General features: G+C 33.8%; 1 protein-coding gene across 1 annotated transcript in view; it reads left to right on the forward strand.

Annotated features, from left to right (window-relative positions):
• The window catches only part of LOC115441142 (tetratricopeptide repeat protein 39B), a 31,216-nt gene extending 12,276 nt beyond the window's left edge, over positions 1-18,940 (forward strand). The window contains exons 5-14 of the mRNA XM_030165772.2: positions 3,000-3,183; positions 3,491-3,648; positions 4,172-4,337; positions 8,869-9,030; positions 9,427-9,590; positions 10,683-10,844; positions 11,078-11,264; positions 12,338-12,495; positions 13,485-13,604; positions 14,381-18,940. Coding sequence (XP_030021632.1) covers positions 3,000-3,183; positions 3,491-3,648; positions 4,172-4,337; positions 8,869-9,030; positions 9,427-9,590; positions 10,683-10,844; positions 11,078-11,264; positions 12,338-12,495; positions 13,485-13,604; positions 14,381-14,636 — 1,717 coding nt within the window. The 3' untranslated portion in view covers positions 14,637-18,940. The remainder of the gene's footprint in view (positions 1-2,999; positions 3,184-3,490; positions 3,649-4,171; positions 4,338-8,868; positions 9,031-9,426; positions 9,591-10,682; positions 10,845-11,077; positions 11,265-12,337; positions 12,496-13,484; positions 13,605-14,380) is intronic.
• The last annotated feature ends 261 nt before the right edge of the window (positions 18,941-19,201 follow it).

A 19,201-nucleotide genomic window follows, 5' to 3' on the forward strand; every position in this document is an offset into this window, starting at 1 on the left:
GTGTTGACAGCCTCCGCAATTTCGTGTTGACTGCGCCCAGCTTTAACGTACCCACAGCCCCAAGAATCTCTTTCCGCGTTAAATGATGACGTGACATAACGCTCAAGATTCACAAAAACTACGAGACGGTAGCAATATTTGTTTTTCACAAGAAAAAAAAAACTTACATAAATTTCTCAACTTTTTACGTAAAAAAAATCCGTACTCTGCGGCCACGTTAACTTTTCCCTCCATATTTCGAAATGATTTTGGTTTTTATTTGTAATGTTTTAATTTCAATTTTTTTTTAATACGTTATGAACAAGCTTTGATACCAAATTTTTACATTTGAGTGGCCAGTACGTTTTTTAAAGAGGGTTCATAAATAAGTTAATATATTTGGCTTGTTTCCTAAACTATGTTGAGTGGTGTATATGGATGCCCGTCTGACTATATTTTACTTTTTAGTCTATTTTTGCTGACAAGCAGCGGTGTGCGTGTTGCTATTGTTTTCCGGAAAAAGACACTAGCCAGTATAATAATGGAGCGTCATTAAAATTGTGCCTGGATAACGAACGTGCTTAATAGCCATGAACATATGGCAACAAAAACCCATGAACAAAAAACATTTAATAGCAATTGTTTCATAACATCAAAAGAATTATTACATCTACATCTACTATACAACTGTCAGTATCACTAGCACACTTGTCCAGTCCCCATTATCGCTCCAACACTGTGCTCTACAGAATGTTGCTTGATTATATTACCCAGTCACTTAGTCCACCTGTTGCGTCTACTGTAATAAGTGGGTATTTGGGACATACGATTACATTTAAAAAAAAACATAAAAGTGTAAACTAACGCAAAAATCGTTCGTACCATATGGTCACATATCAGACAGAAAAAAAAACAAAAAATGTTGCTAAACTAGTTATTCAAATGAAGTGCAAATGTAATATGAACAGTATTCAAAATCTTAAATTATCACTTAGAACCGCTTCGAAACTATAATTACTATGCCGAAGTAACTGCGCCATACACTAGCCACACGATGTGTTATAGAATTTGGAATGTATATTCAAAATAACTACTCTATATTAACATGACTTAAATTTTTACAATGTTAATCCAATCTAAGTTTTTCAGAGCTCAATACGAAGTTTTTTTAATTATTTACTTCGATTTGTCTATTAAAAAACTAATTGCGAAACATGTTATTATGTAATATAGAAGTCGTTTACTAAAGGAGCCACTTTAGTAAATGACTATAATCAGGTAGGTGATGTAGGGGGATGGAGACGAAGGATCATTCCAGGTATACAGTGGATTCATCAATAAAATAGTAGTTTAAACCGTATTTTATCGGAGAAATATTGGTTTTAGTGGCTGGTGTTTTTTTTTAGTGTATTAGTTTACAACAGGTCGTAGGAAAATCTACACCCACTAAAACGACGTTTTGCCACATAATATAGCTCTTGCTAGCTAAATAGTAGTGACAGGAGACTAGTAATGTTGAAAAGTTACTACTGCAAATTAAAAATAAGCACGTATGATTTTTTGCGTTTTAAGAATTGGTAACACATTTTTTATACACTGTGCGACGGCCGATACAGACAGCAGTGTAGCTGATTAGCTACATGCTGCCTTTCACGTCCAGAGTGTCCTTTGCTTCCCGTCAGTAGTATGATCGCCGTCACCAGTTATATTTGAGAAACTTACCTTACTAAAATAAAAAAATGTGTTTTATAAATATCACCTATCTTTTAACAGACTTTGTCGTGGAGTTGCATAATTTTTCTTATATGCATGATGTTTTTGACTTTATTAAGTTGATATAGAATCAAAGTTTTACAGTCTGTAATTTTTTGGCAGATCTTCGCTGACTCATCAACTCGTCTGTAAAGATATTGTCAATTCAGGGACAAGAACTAATTCATAATGCATATTTTTTTTGTATCAATTCGGTTCGGTTGTTGTAACGAACTTGAGACATTATAAGGGTTATAGTCTGAGCCCAGGTGTAATTTTAAGTCTAAGCATACGCGTTTTCTTTCCACATGTGCCTACAGTTTATCAGTCCTCGTCTTATTCTCGTTCATCCCTTTTTTTCTAATGTATCTTTCTCTCACATACTCTAGGTATCAATTCAATATATGGGGATGACATATCCTAGCCACAGATTTATCGACAGGATATGTCAATCCCATACATATTTTCATTTTACTCTTAGCGTTAGATTGTAAAAGGCGTCTTGGCAGGGCAGTAGCCCTGCTTTCCATTCATCAACATTAATGAAGCCTCGTACTTACTAATAAACAAAACAGAAGATTATTTTATTGTAATAAATATGTTATTATAAATTTATATTGGTCATTGTAATGTTCGGTAAGTTTTTGTAAAAATATGGACAAACCATAAACAACTTAGACGTTTATTTGTTTTTTATGTCGCGTATATAATATAATACGTAATAACATAATTTGACCAAGCCTTGACATACCGATTGGTACTTAACCTGGTTAGCTGCACTTCAGAAAGTAGGTTTTGAAAGCAGCGGATTTCGGACCTTTCTAATGTTTCTTATGTAGCGACTATGAAATGTTATGAAATTAACTGCATATGAAATTAAATCCGCTTCGTTAGGTTTTGGGTGTTACGTTGTCGAGCTATAGAAAGGTGCCCGCCGAGTTCAATATCCTGTTTAATGTTTGCTAGATACTTTCTTACACGTGTATTGTGCATAGCAGAAGCGATTAAGATTGTTCAAGCTTAATAGATTTCGTTATATATATTGCGTGATTTTTAGTGATCGAAAGTCCCATGCCATTCTTGAAGTTTGATTTTCAATGTGAAATTTAATTAAGTTATAATTGCTTTTGGGAAATTTATAGAGTGAGGAATTCTGTTTACATTTAGCCTAATTTCTTATTACGATATCAATGCCATCACAGTATGTCGTTATTGATAATGTGGTATCTTTACGTCTATTTGAGTTCAAGTAATCTTTATTAACTCAGGGATCGGACATCGCTGTACCACAGTCTGGGCACATCAATATTTGAATTCATACCAGCGATGTTAACATTCGACCACAATCAGATTAGTCGAACTCTGACGTCACTCAAAATGTGCATCTCCCTGTGCAACAAGTACAGGCGAAACTATACACTTGTTGAGAGTATTGGAACTATCATCAAAAAGGTAATATTGCGCTATTTTGCACTAAGATTAGATCTCATCATTTGCATTGAGCAATATGCGAAAGTGTTATCTGTGTGTGTTTTCGATGTGTGCGAGTGCAGCAAAGCGGACTGTGTTTCTCATTTCGATGTTACAGATAATTTATAGTAACTTTTATGTTTTCAACTAAAAAATGAATGTGCTGAAAGCACATTTGTGAATTTTCTTAGGACTACTCTTCTGATTTTATAGTATCAATGTATTTGTTAGTCTGTTTTCAATAAAATGCTAACAATACGACATGGGTATATTTGTATGGACTTTACAGCCAAATTATAGCACTTACACGGATTTGGAAGCGCACGCAGAGCTCTGCTACGCTGAGGCATTACTTCTTCAAGCTGCCATGACAATACTCGAGGGAGAGGATCTCACCGGCCTCATCAAAGGCACCATCAAAGTCAAGAACTGCTACAACAGTTACAAGTGAGCACAATTACCTATCACGCATAAGGTCACTTATTTAATCAGTGTATGCTATAAACAGCTTTATTTATGTTAAATTAAAAGCGGCTTTATTAAAAAATGATCTTAATGTTCGATTTGATCCTGAGCAGAAATCAATCAATAAAAGTCCTAGTAAGTATGGAAATATAACCTTTTTTCTGATTGGTCCATTTTCGCGATGGATTTAAAAGTAACTGAGATCAGATATTGAAAATGTTATGTTTCGTAATAAATAAATGGAAACAAAAAAAAATTGTAAATGCACTTATGTGTTGCAATGATAAAACATCTTAATAATTTTACTGATTGGGTGAAATGGTTGCAATATAGATTTCAAGTGTTATTTATCATTTCACTGCACTAACTGTAATTATGTAGAATCTGTTGTACACATCCACAACTGCGTACTACATCGTGAAAATAATTGGCAGTAATAGTAAAAGTAATAGGATATCTTATTGTAATTGTAAGAAATCGAGGAAAGTTGATGTTAATATTACAGGGACTGCGCTAAAATATTGGAGAAGAAGCAATGGGAAAACCATGTTTCTAAAATACAGTTCCAGAGTGGGGTGCGTCTTGGCATAGCCACCTTCAACCTTATGATCTCTCTTTTGCCACCTAAAATCATCAGTCTCTTGGAGTTCGTTGGATTTTCCGGAAATAAGGTAAGGACTTACTCTTTCTCCACATTCTCTGAAAGATAAAAAAAAACTACTATTTTCTTAATACATTTTCTACGTGTTTTATTATCCGTCTCCAACGGAAAGGGGCTATCTCTCCGGCGTAATTTGTTTTGATGTTCAACGATATATTTTTACGCCGTGGACCCATTGAAATAATTATTTTTGCGTTGGATTTCGTACAGCTTCGAAATTATCCCGTTTTAAATTTTATCAATATAGTCCCTGGATTTTGAAGATTCTCTCTATGTTTTATGTTGCATAACTTTAGCGGTTTACTCAGCAATATTGACACGCCCTCATAAGGATATGTATTTTAAAAAATCACTTCATTGAACCTATTTTCATAACATATTTAACTAGTGCTACTCTGTTACTGCGTCCAGTTTTGAAATTGAATAGTCATGGCTGTTTCAATTTCGGATCATAAAAAAAAATCAATCAGAATAGTCAATAAAGTAGGCCTAAGGAATCAATAAATTAAATGAAATTGATTCTGGAAATAACCGAATTTCGGCCACGGCAGACTATCTCAACGGAGATCAGCACAGTACGCAAGAGATATTATAGTGCACAAGTGTGTGCACAATATACAGATGCACTGCCTGTTCTTTCAATCTCATAAAAATAAATAAAATACTTTATTTATCACGTAGGCGAACAAAGTTGCACTTATGATACGTCAAAACAAAGAATAAGAATAATTATTATTTCTAAACAACTATTAAAATCACTTATATAACTATGGAGATTTTAAATTAGGGATAAAGTTTATACAAAAGACTAGGTACAAAAGTACGAAGCAACCAGCTCGGGCTGGCAAGTAGGGGGAAATAGAAGAGTAACGCGTCGCGATCCTCACCGGTGAGGACATGAGCCCTAGCCTAGCTAACCTACCAGCCTTTCACTAGCTACCTAAGTGATGACTACCCGAAGAAGAAAGGCAGAAAGAAACTCCGGGCTTTCTTTTTTGTCATCAATTGTTCAGTACTTCTTTTGTATTTTTCCAAGTCTTTCTTGTACATAGTCACAATAGTTATATAAGCTAATGCACGCACATCACCGTTAACATGGGATAAGATGAAATCCAATCGACTAAACCTGGAGCGGCATAAAATAAAATTAGCGATAGCAAATAAAAGAGAACATAGATTCATACTTAAATAACGGCGTACAGCGTGCATTCGCCTACATTTACAATCATAGTTTTCAATCATGAGAAAAGAAAAAATAGTGATATTGAACAGGCAAACACAACATGATCGGGTGGTCGTCTTTCAAAAATTACATTTCATTAAGATATGATATGATTATGTCAAATTAGAACTATAGAAATGTCATTATTATAAAAAAGCATGTGAGACATGTAACAAAGACATTTTAGGCAGTTAATTAATTACTAATGTGTGCTAACATGGTGGGTCATTGTGTGCAGGACAAACTTTCCAAACCGTCTTATCATTAAGGTAATCAGATACAGTATAGTATCCTTTACACATTAATTCACGCTTAACATAACACTTGAATTTTTGTTCGGTCAAATTGGTAACTTCGAAGGGAAGTTTATTATAGAACTTAATGCTATTAACTAAGAAAGATTTATTGGTTTTACAGAGCCTATGATTAGGGACAACCAATTTATTTTTATTTCTGGTATTTAGACTATGCAAGTCACTGTTTTAATAAAAGTACTAAGGTTTTTACGTACGTACATTATATTCTGAAAAATATATTCGGCCGGCAAAGTCAGTATATTCACCTCCTTAAACATTTGCCTAAGGGAATCATGAGAGCGAAGGTTGTAAATAGTCTGGTGAGATGGCTATTCGACATGACAGGAGAGAGATCGGGCGCAAAACCAACGGCTTTACGTGGTTTCCGAAGCACGGAGGTATCGGCCCGTAACTTCCTGACTCCAAGCTGCGACTGAGTATTTTTTTTTAAGATAGATTAACCCAATCATAAATATTTTGCCCAGACCCGGGATCCGACCCCAGGACATGAGCGCGGTAGCTGGAATTGTATCGTGTACAATTATGACTACGCCACTGAGGCAGTGATGCGAAATTGTGTCGTCTCAATTGATTACTTACGCACGAATAATTATTCTAACGAGATGTTCGTAATATAATTCAGCTAGAACTAAAACACTGGATATGATGTCGCACGAGTACACGCCAGAAATAGTCGTCTAGTCAGACGTAGTATTTGAGCGGTAAAAAATATAAACGTCAAAAAAAATTGTTTTACCCAATAGGTATATAATATATTTTAGTGATTTTCGATAAAAAACAAAGTCTATAACGTAGTACGTACATATAACGCACCCGATGGTTGCATTTAACATCTGCAACAAATAAACATACGACGCAGTACACTCTCGTATCCAAAGTGCGCTCGATCGAACATTTGCGACTCTGCAAAGGCATTTCATAACCCACGTTGTTAAATAACAGAATTAAATATCTATTGACAAAGCATGGTTCAAAAATTACCTATGTGGCTTAGGTTTTACGAGTACCTCTTATTGGAATGAATATAGCAACTCAAATTATTCTTGGCAATTCATTTTTGTATCCGTGGGGTCTTCATATGTTTGATTATGCTTTAAAGACAAATTAGTGTTCCGTGAAACTCGCCGATATACACCGTTCGGTGTCATAAACTAAAGTACGATGTACCATTGGTCGTTGCATACAAGAGTCGTCCTTAAGGAATTATGCAAGGCACAAATTCCAAACCCTTCCACTCGACTTAATTAGAATACTGAAATCTTAGTTCAAAATTAAAAATTTTCACCAGTCAGCGTGCTGGAATATGGCTCTTGATTTCAATAGAATGTAGCGCTGCTGTCAATGTCCACAGTATTCATTATGAGATGACTATGAAAAAAAAAACATCACGTTCAATTTTGTTTTGTATACTATACTCTGCATAGATATTCCTTGCTACTGAAATGAAAGGGATTGTCGATTCAGGGTTCCGAAATGTGTCAATCGATACTATCGTAGTTATTATTGAATTTTGCAGACAATTAAACAATCAAGTCCTGCGAAAAATCAATCGCGATAATTTCCATTGTTCTGATTGGTTGTTGACGACGCGACGCGCGCATGTTAGTTGATCGTTTGTTCTCTCTCCCTCGTTCGCTGCAGTACCATTTGTGGTTGCGACCTGATTTATGCCACTCTCGCTTCCACTTGTTAGCACTCAGTTATCTCCTATCACTAATTGAATGCTATTATTATCTTAGTTAAAGTAAGTACGCAATATATTGTTAAGGTTTCGTACCTCAAAAACCCACGTAGGATTATTATTATTTGTCCGTCTGCCTGTCAAGCTCTTGTTCTCAGGAATGCTTAGTGATATCAAGTTAAAATTTATTACATCAAACTTATAACGCGATTAAAAGATATGACCCTTTAAGTCGATTTTTTGCGATAGCACAAGTGGCTCAAAACCGCTGGGGTATTTATTATTGGCCTTTTATTATGAAATTTCGCAAGAAGTAATATCTTAAAGCATATATAAATAATATATAAAGACAATTCTGAATACTGTAAATATGTACATTTATAAAAAAAAAAACATACTCGTTATTTGCGGTTGGTGCGATAACCGTGTCTAGGGATCTGACGGAAAGTTCAGTTTGTCAAGTTTGAACTTATATACTTAGATACCTTCCGCACAAGTTTTTATGGAAACATCGGTGCGCGAGACCAACTCGAACATGTCCGACTTTTTAGAAGCTTTTGTTTAACTTGCAATGTTTGTATGTATATATGTTCGGGTTTAATCTTGCAAATGATTTAAGGCTTTGAGGCACTTATCTTCAACCTATTAAGATGAATTTTTGCACACACTTTTATTTTGGATGATAATGCATGGTTAGCTAAGTGAGATCATTCTAAATTCAATATTGGGAAGGAATAAGGTGTTGGACTACTTATTTTTTATACACTCATATAATATAGATATTATCAAATTAAAGGATTTTCCGAGAAAAAATAATACTTAGTAAAAAACATAAAAAATAACCTTCAAACTTAAGAAATGTTTGGTTTTTACTACGTAGAAATAAAAGATTGTTACAAGAAGAGTAGATAATACAATAATTATGTACCTAGCTTGATTCTTCTACGGCATATCCACCCACTTCTCAACACGTAAACTGAGTATCTATTACTAAGCGATTGGTATAAAATTTTGTAAATTTTTATGTAACTATTAATATTAAAAGTATAGTCTTTGTTTTTATTTTGTAAAGAAAGATTATTATCTTTAATCAAATAAATTATTCAGGCAAGTAGTCGTTTATGGAGGTGGCCGGTGGCCTAATGACCCTAGTAGCTGATAAATGAAGCTGCCGATCGATGCCAGGGACAGCCATGAACGATACTATAGCCAATTGCAAACAATAAATCACCAATTGTACTATGATGCATATAACGAAGTCTCACGTATAGACGTATGTACATTGTACAAGTAATAAAAAACCGTATTCTGGTGTGAATAGACCCTGGGCTTGCAAGAGTTGGAAGCAGGATCCCGCGCGCCGGGCATGCGCAGTGTGCTATGCGACCTGACGCTGCTGGGCTACCACCTCGTCATATGCCACTTCATTGGCGCATTCGGCAACATGAAAGTCTGTGAGGAAATCCTTAAAAAGGAACTTAAGGTATTGAACATTTTCACTCTATCACTGTGAAAGGTCACCACCTTTTACAGTATTACCATCATTAACTGGACCGACACATGCCAGAATGTATGAACTATCTTTAAACAACAATAAATTATTATATGGATTGTAATTTGTTACAGCGGGATTTTCCTATGTATAATAAAATGTGGGAATGGAACAATAAAGTATCACATTTGGATTAATTACGTATTCAATATTAATGAATTATTTTTGGATAATTTATGAATTATCCAAAACTATTTCATAATTTTGACATAATTGGGTCCGATTATTAATTACTTAGCCCTCTTTGGATAAGAAAATATTTTTAATTGATTTATTTAAAGATTAATTTATTTCTATTCAATCTTATAAGATAATATACCTTTGCAGATTTATCCGGACAGTGTGTGGTTCCTGGTGTTTAAGGGGCGGTTACAACTACACCAGGGCTTGTTCGATCAGGCGATAAAGACTTACAACCGCGCCATCATCAGCCAAGACACGTGGAAGCAGTTCCGCCACGTGTGCTATTGGGAGATTATGTGGATCAACGGGTGAGTCGCTAAGCCGGGCTAGCTCGTTACAGTCGCATTACGCAACAGGTCCCATTGTTTACCTCTGCTTATTTGTAACAGTATTTCCTCGTAATACATGTAAGGATGCAGATTACTCAGCTTATTATTTTCTGATTCATTTATAGCAGACATTCTCAACCTGCGACCCTCTGGGCTCTGATGTTGCATGCGGCCTGGTGAGGTTTTACACGTGGCCTTTCTGAATTTTAATATTTCACTAAAACTAAAGAAACTATCCATAAGATTATATGAGCGCTGTACTTACCTTATAATATGATTCAATTACTTGTAAATACTTAGGTAAGTAGGTCAATAAATTTATGTTCTGACCAACGCGTCTTTGTGGTCCGTACAAAAAGGTTGAGTATGGCTAATTTATACTGACATAAATGAATCACGCGTTATATCACACTGTATTATCGTGAAATCGCGCTACTATAATGACATTAGCACATACTGCATTTGGTTCTAAATTTGTTTTAAACATTTTATATCTTGCTAAATGATTCGAGGGCAAAGTCTAGCCCTCTTATTCATAGACGTTATTTATCTAAGGACGGCGCATCGCTGTGATAACAATTCTGTTTCTCAGCTTTGTTTATCTGAGGGCTTAATGTTTGTTCAGGGGCCTTATTCTCTATCCCGCACTTTATTTTAACCGTGCGTAACAAGCACATAACACAACGCACCATGTTTAGGACTATAGAAATTTGGCTTACAGAATACCATTCCACGTACATTTCTCAAAGATAACATGACACAGCCGCGTTACGCGTTTACACTATCATACAGAATAAGGGCCCAGCTTTGTTTAACTGACAACCAACTAGATTCAAGTTGTATCTCAATGTTAGGCAATCACAACGGCCCTATATCTACGCACTGGGAAGGCTGCCATGCCGTCAGCACTGAGAAACAGACTTGTTATCACAGCAATGCTTCGTCCTTAGATAAATAATGTCTATAAATAAGGGGCAGGGGTAGGGCTATAATTCTATGAGAACAGTAACACTTTTGTTTAAAAAAATGCAGAAATATTAACTACATTAATAAAATATATAATAAATTCAGTTTAAACATGGAATGGCGCGAAGCGGCTTCATATGCCAATAAGCTGATAGAGGAGAGCACATGGTCCAAGACGATATACTCGTACACCCGCGCGGCGATGCTGCTCCAGCTCGGCGGCAACCTCACCAGCGCCGAGAAACAACAATGCAACGAGCTGTTAAGGTACTATAGTATGATTATAATTTATAATTATGTATTATTGTATTGATATCAAGCCATGTCAACAATGATTAATTTTACGGTTTGCGCACCTGTCGAATGCTTGAACCGCGTAAATGCAATAATACTACGTAATAGCCAATTTGTTTATATATTTCGAAATGAGGCTATATTTTGATTATTAGCTAATATATTAAATGATATGATTATATAAATTCGTAAATATTATTCACCAGGAATGCGTCGTACTACAAGCAACGCATCGCTGGAAAGTCATTGCCGATGGAGAAGTTCGTGATTAAGCGATGCGCGCGGTACCATGCGCAGGGACGGCTGCTGTTACCCGCCATCGAGCTGCTCTGTCTGTGGAACATGTTCCAGATCTTAGCTAAGAACGAGAGGGGAGCGCAGAGCGTGCTAAAGGTACTTTCTAATATTTCATTATAATTGTTGAATAAAAATATATGTATGCTACCTTGTTATTGTCACTTCCGTCTCGTAGAAATTCATTTGCGTAGAAGATTTTGAAGCAGTTTTTAAATAAATTGGAAATGTCATAAAATTATTATATTTACGGATGTTAGTTTCAAGGAAATAAAGGTTATGTTTTGTTTAAAGTATATTCATACTTTGTCCATCTAAGAAAAATACATGAAAATCTGTTTAGTAATTTTGTAGATGTGCGTTAACAAATGAATTAGAAAATAGACAGAAAGAAAAGAATTATAAAAATTGCTTATTTTCATTGATTTTTTTTTTATTCGACTTTGAAAAAGGAGAAAGTTTGAAATCCGACAGATTTTTTTTGTTTGATTAATTAAAATTGCTAGAACTAAGCTAGATAAATACATGAACAAAACACGAAAACAATATTTATTTTTAAATTAGACTCCCACCTTGGTACCCAGGACATACGTAATGTAAATTATTTTTAAATGTTTTGCGTTTTTTGAAGCACGTAAATTTTTTGCGAAAAGGTTTTTTTTATTTAGTAACTATTCTTTTAAAGTACAGATACATCAAGTTCTGATTTCTTATTTTTACGCGAATGTTAGACATTAAAATGAAACTATTTTTAAGATTTTATCGCGGTTTTAGTGCGCAGATCGGACCACCAACAGCTGAAATTTAAAAAGTTGTATAATTTTAAAATTAAGGTAGATATTGTAACTTTGACATTATGGATGGCACAAAGGCTGCAAAGTTCTTGAAACGTTCGAAGGAAATTAAAACATTAAAACCGCAACAAAATCCGAAAAATAGTTTAATTTTAACCCCAAATTCTGTTGTTTTATCGTATTATGTATAAAGTACTTTTTTTCTCTCTAATGATTCGAAATAGAAGTTTGATAAAATCGAAAATGGTTAACTATAACGTTTCACATCGGGTGAGGGGGGGGGGGGTGCTCGTGGTTCCGCTATTTGATACGTAATTCGTCCCCACTGTATAAAGTAGTTGTTTAATAGATAGTAATGTAGTTGTGTACGTGTTGCAGCTGATCGAGTACACGCGCGAGCAGGTGGAGCGCGGCGCGCAGGGCTGGGCGGGGTACGAGGCGGACAACCGCGCGCTGGTGCGGTACCTGCACGGGTGCTGGCTCGCCGCCATGGGGCTGCCGCGCCTCGCGCTCGACTCCCTCGACTCCGTGTTCCAGTCAGTGCACGTCCACTATCCGCTACACTTGTCGTATTCATATAATTTTACAGCGATAATTAGCGCAACTGGAACTGTATCCTCTTTTTTAACTCGAGTCGTGATTTTTTTCTTGAAATGTCAAATTAATGGTACCTATTTATACCATTGATAGTATTAAAAAATCATCCTAGCAATGCTCTGAAGCGGCGATAGCCTAGTTGGGTGTGGAACGGACTGCCGAGACGAATGTCCGCAGGTTCAAATTCCAAGGGCACACACCTATGACTTTTCTAAAAAAATCATGTGTGTATTCTTTGTGAATCTATCGTTCGCTTTAACGGCTTCTGCCCCTCAGGCACGGTTAATTAAACATTTATGATACATAATAGATTATTATTATGTATTACACTCTTTTTTGAAAAGTGTCTCAAATTAATCTTAAGGTGATAAAATACCACTAGTAATTTTATAAAAATAATATTAAATCAATAAATGCCATTAACATACATTTAAATATTACATTTTAATTTTCCCGCGTTAATAAACGAAAAAGCTAGAAGTCACGTTGCTGACGACATCTCGACAGTAAACATCAAGTAACAACGCTTTGCATAGAGAAAGAGGATATAATTACAATTAAAATGAGCTACTAACCTTTTCATTGGTGTGTTGATCCAGAATGTAAGAAAACTAGTGTAAAAATGCGAAAAAAAAATATGGATTCAAGCGCCAACTGATATAATTATGAGGAAAAATTGGTTACAACTTGCGAGAAAAGATCCAAATTAATATTTGTCTATTTCGATAAATTTGAAATAGTGAACGCGTATTGACACTTCAAGTTGTTTACTGCCTTGATGACGTCATGTCATGGTGGCACTCGTTTCGCATACTTGTAAAACAGATTAAAAAAGTAAAAAAATTGAATTAAATTTATAAATTTATGAACTGAAACTACTATTTTCCGATTGGTTTTTGATTAAACTATCTTATTTATGTATTTTCAGATTGAAGAACGAAATAAAGGAAGATACATTCCTGTTGCCTTACTCCGTAGCTGAAATGGCGATGTGCCATTACCATCTCGGGGACAAGGAGCGGGCCATCCAGCTGCTGCACGATGCTAGGTAAACAACTCCAAGATTTCATTACTCCCTGATCACTTTATAAGCTTAATAAAGGCACACATGTATCCATAGGATCATTTTGACATTGCGTTGCTAAATGAAACCACAATCTTATCTCCTGGAATATAACACCGTATAATAAGTTACTCGAACCGTAGATGTAACACAAAGTAAGGCAAGTTTCTAACAAACTAATACCGTACAATAAAATGTAATTTTAATTTTACGCGTCCTAATGCCACTTCACTGCTATAAGTGAAATTATCGCAGCGGCAACAGCACACTTTTAGTTGGAAATACACCCACGATCACGTTGTATTCACACTAAGGTACAAAGTTATTAGAAAGTCAGAAAAGTTTAGTTAAGTTTATTAGTGAACATTTTCGCTATTAATGAATATTTGACACAACGAATTTTCTATCATTTCAAATCAGTGCCATACCTATATTTACATTCTAAATAAGTCGATTATAACTAATAATGTAGCACAATAATAGTACAATTTTATTTTACACTTTGAATGGCATTTTTTATTTGGAATCAGAGAAGGAATTTGTGATATAAACTGAAAAGTAGCCGTAGGGCTATAACCTGGACTTTTCGTGAGTAGTCATAAACAGTAGACTACTGTTTACGACTACTCATGACATAAAGAATTTTTGATAAGTCTATAGTTGACATCTACTGCTGCAATTAAAATATTATAGTGAAAATAATATGTTACCACTAAAGTTTGTGAATGTATTTATTTCAATGAATATGAATTGTTTTGTAGGAAAAGGTTCTCTGGATATTCACTAGAGTCACGGCTGCATTTCCGCATGCACTCGAAGATGCAGATCGTCAAGGGCTCCGACAACGTTGCCTCTGATCCAATGCCATCAAATTCAAAGCAAGCGGATACCAAGGAATCTCATAGCAAGCCATCAGATTCAAAGCAGCCAGGCACCAAGGAATCCCACAGCAACGCACCGGATACCAACCAGGCAAAAGCAAAAGTAACCGATTGCAAGCAAGTTACGGCGTTGTAATTTGTTAGATTATTTAAAGAGGAAAAATCATTTATTGAAGGAATCATGATGTTTACAATGTCATTTTCGACTTACATAACAGCCTCAGCGCATAACGGTGCCGTATTTAGACGTCACGCACTTTATGACGTCATTTAATATAAACATGGCGACACACATTGTAGGTGCGCTGGTCAACAGGTTTATGCGAGGCGTATGTAATGTTTTAGTTCCTGACAGTGTACCGTTCTTTCATGGCGAGAACACTGAACAGTATATATACATTGTCAGTAGTTCGATCTGAAAACATATTTTATTCCATAATGTTGGAACACAGGCACGGACGCAGTATAATTAGTAGTCTTTTTATTGTGCCGTTCGATATATAATATAATGCCGATATGTGGGTAATTAAAATGAGTATAAATGTAATTTACAAAATCCAGTTTGATAAGTATTATATAAATGTGATGTTATAGTTGAAAATAGTTAATTGTCTTCGGCGAGTGTGTTGCGGACTGGTATACCTATCGATAATGACCTCCTACATGTTGATCTATTTTAAAACACGATCCAAATATCGCATTATAATATGTGCGGCTTAACTTTGTGACTTATTAGTCATAAAAATGAAAATTCATCATTTAATTTTGTTTAAGTACTAAAGTGGTTAAAAAGCCTATTATAAGAAACGTATGCAGGTATAGTAGGAAATACATATAGTATATTATATATAAATATTTTTTTTTGTATATGTACGTACTTTTATAATAGTGGAGTGGTACGTTGGCTGTAATAAAGAAATCATGAACTAGAACATACATAAAGGGTTCATTAAATAAAATTAATGCTTGGAAGGGCTACAATAAGTCGTTGAGTAGCATTAATCATGAATCAAACCACTCACGCATTTATTTCCAAATTTCTATTTTTTTATACATAGTATTTGATATTCTTTTTTTAATACGCAAATAGGCTCTAATATTATTATAGCATCCCTGTTCCCTGTGTGTAGATCTTGTCGTTTTCTCTGGAGATTTACAATCACGTAATAGTTAACATGTGTTCTTTAATATTACAATTGTACCTATAATAGATCAGATACTCAACATTTTTATGCTGTATGCCTGTATTGAAGTAGTAATAAATGAAAGCGATAGTGTAAATGAATCTTAGGAAAAATGGAAATCTCATATTTAAATAACGTCTTTTATGTATTTTTAAAAAACATGTTACGATGCGTAGTTTTCTTACTCAAATAAAAATTTAATATCTGCTAAGTATAAATTATAATTCCACAGCCTCAGGCCTGTGTGGTGTAGAATCTGTTTCTAACCGAGCATGCGATTGTATGGATTTTATAATAAACAGTGTATTACATATTATTTAAGTTTTAAACAAATGAAAAACAACAGTATTGTAAGAGTATTTTTTACAAGAGGTATATATTTCCGACTTAATATTTGATATTATATCATAAACTAAGTTTTTACACATAAATACAATTACATTTGGAATAAGTGATACACTAATTATAATTTAAAATATATTTTTTATAAATATTTCCTATTTTAAACTAGCAGTTGTGTGTCGCCGTGCGCCACCGGTCATGGTGTGGACTGATGTTCATGACAACCCACAAAACATGATAGGGTGTTCAGTGACTAGTCACGCCACGATTTTAATCTGAACTAACTGTTATGGCGGATTTTTACACTTTCTACGGTGGCCACCATCTTCTCATATATAATGAATACTTGGTACCCTCCGAGCATCCTTACAAAACCGAGGAAATCACGACACGTATGTTTTAAATATTAGTGCTTAATTATTACTTAACGGCGTTAAAGATGAAAAAAAAAGTAATCAACATGAACCTTATTTTTGTTATAAAATTTAAAATAAGATTATTTCGTTTATTGTATCTAATCCACATTAAAAACGCGTGTCACTAAATTGTGAAGACGTCAACAACTACATAAAGACGTGCAACTAATATTTTTCTATCAACATGTAAATATTAGAATTTTTTAAAAATATTCCTATACTGCTAACGAAATACCACGAAAATATATCATAGTAAAACTATGTGCCAAGACGATTATTACTTTTCCCTACACAATAGCAGCCTACATGGTAGTTTAGAAAATAAGTCGACGTTTTAGTTTATGGAATATAATCTTGTTATTGAACATTTTGCGACATTTAATTAATATTATTACTATTATTGTGGGCTATATAATAATTTAAAATGTGAGATAAATAAACGACATAGTATACCTAAATATGTTAAGTGATCAAGAAGAAAATTCTGTGTATTTATTTTGAGTTGTGATGGTTTTTTAATTAAGTTATTTTTTACGCTTTGTCATATATTTTCCCAGAATGGTAAATAAATTCAGATAAAACATTAATTATCGATTTTCGTGCAAGTATTACTGTGTAGTGTCTATGATTGCGTCCGCTAATAGATATTTCTCTTCAATGTTTTATTTACCATTTCAGGGTAATAGTAAATTGTTTGCTTGGCAGGCGGGTAAATTTTATGGTGATTTGAAAAAAAAGTTATTCATAATATATCACTTATTTAAATAATAGGACATGTAGAAAAGTTTCCATTTTTGTATGGTATTTTTCTATAGAGGTGTAGGCACAATCGATTATTATTATTTCCGTTTATTAACTCTAAAGGTATTCGCAACATTTAAACGAATTCTATCTTTACGAATACAGCTTAATAGGTACATGTGTAATGTGTATATTATAGTAGCAGATCGTTCGTAAAAATATAGTAAAGTTTAATGTGCTTGTTTTTAACTCCATTAAGTACTTATTGATGGATTAAGATCGTTCAGTCATTTTCAGCTATTCATACGCATGTAATAACAATCCACATAAAAATAAATTCACCCGAGTTCTGCAATGTGAATTAGCAAAGTTTCATTTCTATTATGAGGACAAAGCAACAAAACTAAAAATTAATGCTTATACGATTTCATCTACGCTCGTAAACAATTTCAGGTGCCTAATTATATATTATGAATCAATGTGTTATTCATTTCATTTTTTTAAATTATTTTTATTGGAAATTTAATATATAAGTAATTAAAATATAGTTAAATTTACATAGATTTTGTACTTATCTATACTACTTTTATATTGATGTGTTATTGAGAGCTCAAAACATCTGAATTTTTAGACAAATTACCTGTTGCCGACATATTAACCCAATGGTCCACCTACATCTCCACTGCGCACGAAACGCAACAAAATTAGCATACCCAAGAGTTACTTATATTCTTGGAAGTAATTTTGTCGAACCGGACCTCTAATATGCACTTTAAATAATCGTTAATAATGTTTTTAATATTTTTTTATACGCTCGATCTCAACTTCAATGAAACTGCATATCCAATGCTTCCACATAGTAAAAACGGCTGTACTTTATTATTATTCAATTTGTCATGTGTACAGTGGTACAACTTCTGTCATTTCTGTAACAGTGAGATCTGAATATCATCAAGAGATAAGTTGCCAGCAAGTCCCAGGAGTATGTGCATTTATAGTGTTTTTATTGTTTTCTCGCTTTATAAAATACTCCTACTTATGTGAAATGATCTGGTAAATGTCCATTGTCTGCTACTTACATGTAAGGATGATAATTGTAAAAGTAAACTCTATGTAATACGTCGATGTAATAGTGTTGTGGTTAATGTTTTTTGTAAATCCAATTCTCTCAGTCTAGGTATATGAGTACTGGGTGCCATCATACATATCATCTCGATACCTGAATCCACAAATTTTGTTTATTAAATAGATCTTATTTGTTCAGTAAGTGTAATAATTATTAAGTGTTAACTGTTGTGATATATTAAGCTGAAAATATTTAATGGCAACTGATAATTTAAGTCTGTATGAGTTTTATTAGTTTTTATTTAATTTTATTTGTGTATCATAGTAATAGAACGCGAGTTTGTCTGCCTTTAAAATCATTGATAAAATCTTGAACAACTTTAAAGTACAGTACGTAGGGTGAGTGCCAAGTACTAAGATACCATTTGGATTGTCAAATTTAAGTACTAAAAAATTGTAGGTATTCATTATAAATTTATATGAAATTGTTTAAGAAAATCGTATATTTGTTTGCAGATATCCCCTCCCTGAATTGTGTTTGTGTATTGGAATATAAAAAAATCGAATATTCAAATTAAGTGCGTCTGAAAAGTAACAGGTTTAGGCCATTCCGAAGTGCGTGTTATTTACTTATTTATTACTTTCTATAGAGTATATTAATATATATTCATATATTAATATGAGTACCTAATAAATAATTAATTATTTATTAGGTACTCATATTTATTTTTTACTTTACAATTATTTTGTTATACTTATTCCGTTGTCAAACAACATTAAGTTTTATATTGTTTCTTTTTCTTATTGCTGTTATTGTTATATCTTTTTTCTTGTTATTTTTTAATAGTACTTATATGCTATTTTCTATGTAACTAAATGGCAATGTTTAATGTTTTGTAAAATAAACATAGAAACCATAATTAATAAAGATAACAACTGTACCAATAGTCCCA

This window comes from Manduca sexta, chromosome 27 (genome assembly GCF_014839805.1).
Source record: "Manduca sexta isolate Smith_Timp_Sample1 chromosome 27, JHU_Msex_v1.0, whole genome shotgun sequence".
Lineage (NCBI taxonomy): Eukaryota > Metazoa > Arthropoda > Insecta > Lepidoptera > Sphingidae > Manduca > Manduca sexta.